Consider the following 693-nt stretch of genomic DNA (forward strand, 5'->3'; position numbering starts at 1 on the left):
CGAGAGAGGTGACCCAGCAACGTGTACCGAGGCCTGTCTCGGACATGACGTGCCTCGTGGCAGGAATCGCGGTTTCCCTCGTCATTAAGAGATCATTCTTTTCCCCAAACAATGACTATACGTGTTTAACTTTCTAGAAGATTGTTATATTATGTTATATTTGTGCGTGTGTGTGTGTGTGTGTGTGTGTGTACTCGTGTGTGTGCGGGGACGGGAATTTAAAGGCAAGACCTGTGAGATGTCATCATACATTAATTTCTTTTTACACATGGTTATGATACATTTAAATCCCATGACACAGTGGCTCCCTCAATCCGATTCACCATCCTCTCGCCTCTACAAAGCGATCTTCCCTATTATGACGCCCACGATGAAGAACAAAACCACCAGAGCGAGCAGCCGGGTGCTGAGGCCCTCCTCCCTCCCGGTGGCGGCCAACGCCGAGATGGGGCTGTTGCTCTGCAGCGTCTTCCGCATCCGAAGTCCGTCTTCCTCCTGGGAGCGCAAAGGCACAGGTCAAAGGCAATCCCAGGCACCAGAGAGGGGAGCCTGAGCAGGGCAGGCTGTTTACACCCCACTCCCAGTGGGCCAACCTCATTATGCACACGGGAAAACCGAAGCCTATGGAGAGGCGTGGCTGGGCTGCAGTCCAGAAACACTGCCGGAGGCCTCCTCTGCTCTCTGTAATCCCAG

At 53.1% G+C, this 693-nt stretch overlaps 1 protein-coding gene across 1 annotated transcript in view; it reads right to left on the bottom strand.

Annotated features, from left to right (window-relative positions):
• Window positions 1-239: 239 nt before the first annotated feature.
• VAPB (VAMP associated protein B and C) overlaps window positions 240-693 on the bottom strand; it is a 27,023-nt gene continuing 26,569 nt past the window's right edge. The window contains exon 6 of the mRNA XM_006141873.3: window positions 240-495. Coding sequence (XP_006141935.1) covers window positions 337-495 — 159 coding nt within the window. The 3' untranslated portion in view covers window positions 240-336. The remainder of the gene's footprint in view (window positions 496-693) is intronic.

Source organism: Tupaia chinensis, unplaced genomic scaffold (genome assembly GCF_000334495.1).
Source record: "Tupaia chinensis unplaced genomic scaffold, TupChi_1.0 Scaffold000066_1, whole genome shotgun sequence".
In the NCBI taxonomy this organism is placed as follows: domain Eukaryota; kingdom Metazoa; phylum Chordata; class Mammalia; order Scandentia; family Tupaiidae; genus Tupaia; species Tupaia belangeri.